Raw genomic sequence first — 1,640 nt, 5'->3', positions numbered from 1 at the left:
GCTCGATTTCAGTTGCTCCTGCACCTGGCACATAACGACCATCGCGGGTCAGTCCTTTGAAGTTATTAACACCATCATCAAGTGCACGTTCAATATCATCCATAAAGTTGTTTGTAGCACCGCGTATTACAATTGTGGCAATACGTGACTCAGCGCCTTCATTTCTGTTGAGATAAATAAAAAAAATTAGTAAATATTTATGATTGTTGCATAAACTTTAAGTGTATATTAACCTGAATGCGACGATAGTGGTATCACCCAGTTCTTCAATGCATACTTTATCGCAATAACCTAATTCTTCTTGACTTGGTGTGGCAATTCTAGGAAGCACTGTACCATTTACTGCACGACTTAAGCGACGTAAATCGAATTTTGAGTTCAACCGTACTGCCATAAGTCCATATTTGTTAAGGAAATGCAAAGCCATATCGCCAACTTTGCCACCAGATACAACTACCTTTACACCAGCTTCAGCAATAGATTTAATTTGTGATTCCAACAAGTTCTCCTCACCAGCAGAGAAATTCATCAATTCGTCAGCGCTTTTGATTAGAACAGTACCTTTAGTTTCTGTTTGTATAATATCAATTGGGCAAGAGAAAATGACAACTTTTGCTTTCTCTGCATAGGTCACGTCACCCTCAACAAAACGCTTAAATACCATACCACGCACTACTTCTGACTTAGCTAAGCCACTTCCGAGAATTTTGCAGACGCGTATATTATCAACATTAAAAGTGCTTTTATCTGGTAGAATTGAAACGCAAGCTTTGGCTATCAATTCAGTTAGGAATTCCTCTTCAGAGTATTGTTTTGACATAATGCAAGCATTAAGGCAGCGTTTCACTTTCGCTACATCACGAAAATCTTCAATTTCATGACAAACTAATTTTGGTAATATATCTAAAGATTTGTTTAATGCTTTTTCATAGCCGTCAGCAATTTCGGCAGTAGTAATACCCAAGCGTAGCAATTCCTCAGCAGCTTCAAGCAGTGCACCGGCAAAGACAACTACAAAATTGGTGCCATCACCAACTTCGGCGTCTTGCATTTGACTTGCCATAACGATTAATTTTGCAGCTGGATGTTCAACATCCAGTTCACGCATTATTGTGCCTGCATCACTGGTTACGAACTGTTTTTCGATATGATTAATTATCATTTTGTTCATACCGTTTGGTCCATAGGCGGAACGCATGGTCTGTGAGAATTCTTTGCATGCGGTAATGTTGCGATATACAGCTTCCTCCAAACCACTGTACATCTAAAATTATTTGTATTTTACTATTTATACACATACTAAATGAATTTAATTTATTAAAATGTATATAATTTAATTTGTATTACTCGCGATGACTAATACCGTTTAGCCATTGAAGGCGTACTTCAGCATGTTTCATTTTTGTACAATTATATGCATATATTATATGGATATATAAATGAAACTTTGTTTATTTTACATATTTTACTTACTTTTGCTCCATCTTTAAGCATTTGAGCCACTCCGGGCGCTTTTGGTACAGATAAAGCCATTTTAATGCACAGATTTTATAGAAGAACTTCACTAACGAAAAACTAAGGCGAATACGTTTTAACCTCAACACGCGTTATTTGACAATCGGCTACAAAACTAAATGGTC

The 1,640-nt window shown here is 36.8% G+C and overlaps 1 protein-coding gene across 1 annotated transcript in view; it reads right to left on the bottom strand.

Moving 5' to 3' along the window:
- LOC119674470 (T-complex protein 1 subunit theta-like) overlaps positions 1–1,640 on the bottom strand; it is a 7,695-nt gene extending 6,055 nt beyond the window's left edge. The window contains exons 1-3 of the mRNA XM_038085609.1: positions 1,474–1,640; positions 234–1,264; positions 3–164 (exon numbers count right to left, since the gene is read on the bottom strand). Coding sequence (XP_037941537.1) covers positions 3–164; positions 234–1,264; positions 1,474–1,533 — 1,253 coding nt within the window. The 5' untranslated portion in view covers positions 1,534–1,640. The remainder of the gene's footprint in view (positions 1–2; positions 165–233; positions 1,265–1,473) is intronic.

This window comes from Teleopsis dalmanni, chromosome 2 (assembly GCF_002237135.1).
Source record: "Teleopsis dalmanni isolate 2A chromosome 2, ASM223713v2, whole genome shotgun sequence".
Classification (NCBI taxonomy): domain Eukaryota; kingdom Metazoa; phylum Arthropoda; class Insecta; order Diptera; family Diopsidae; genus Teleopsis; species Teleopsis dalmanni.
Note: the sequence above shows the minus strand (reverse complement) of the source record. Positions and strands in the feature narration are given on the sequence as shown.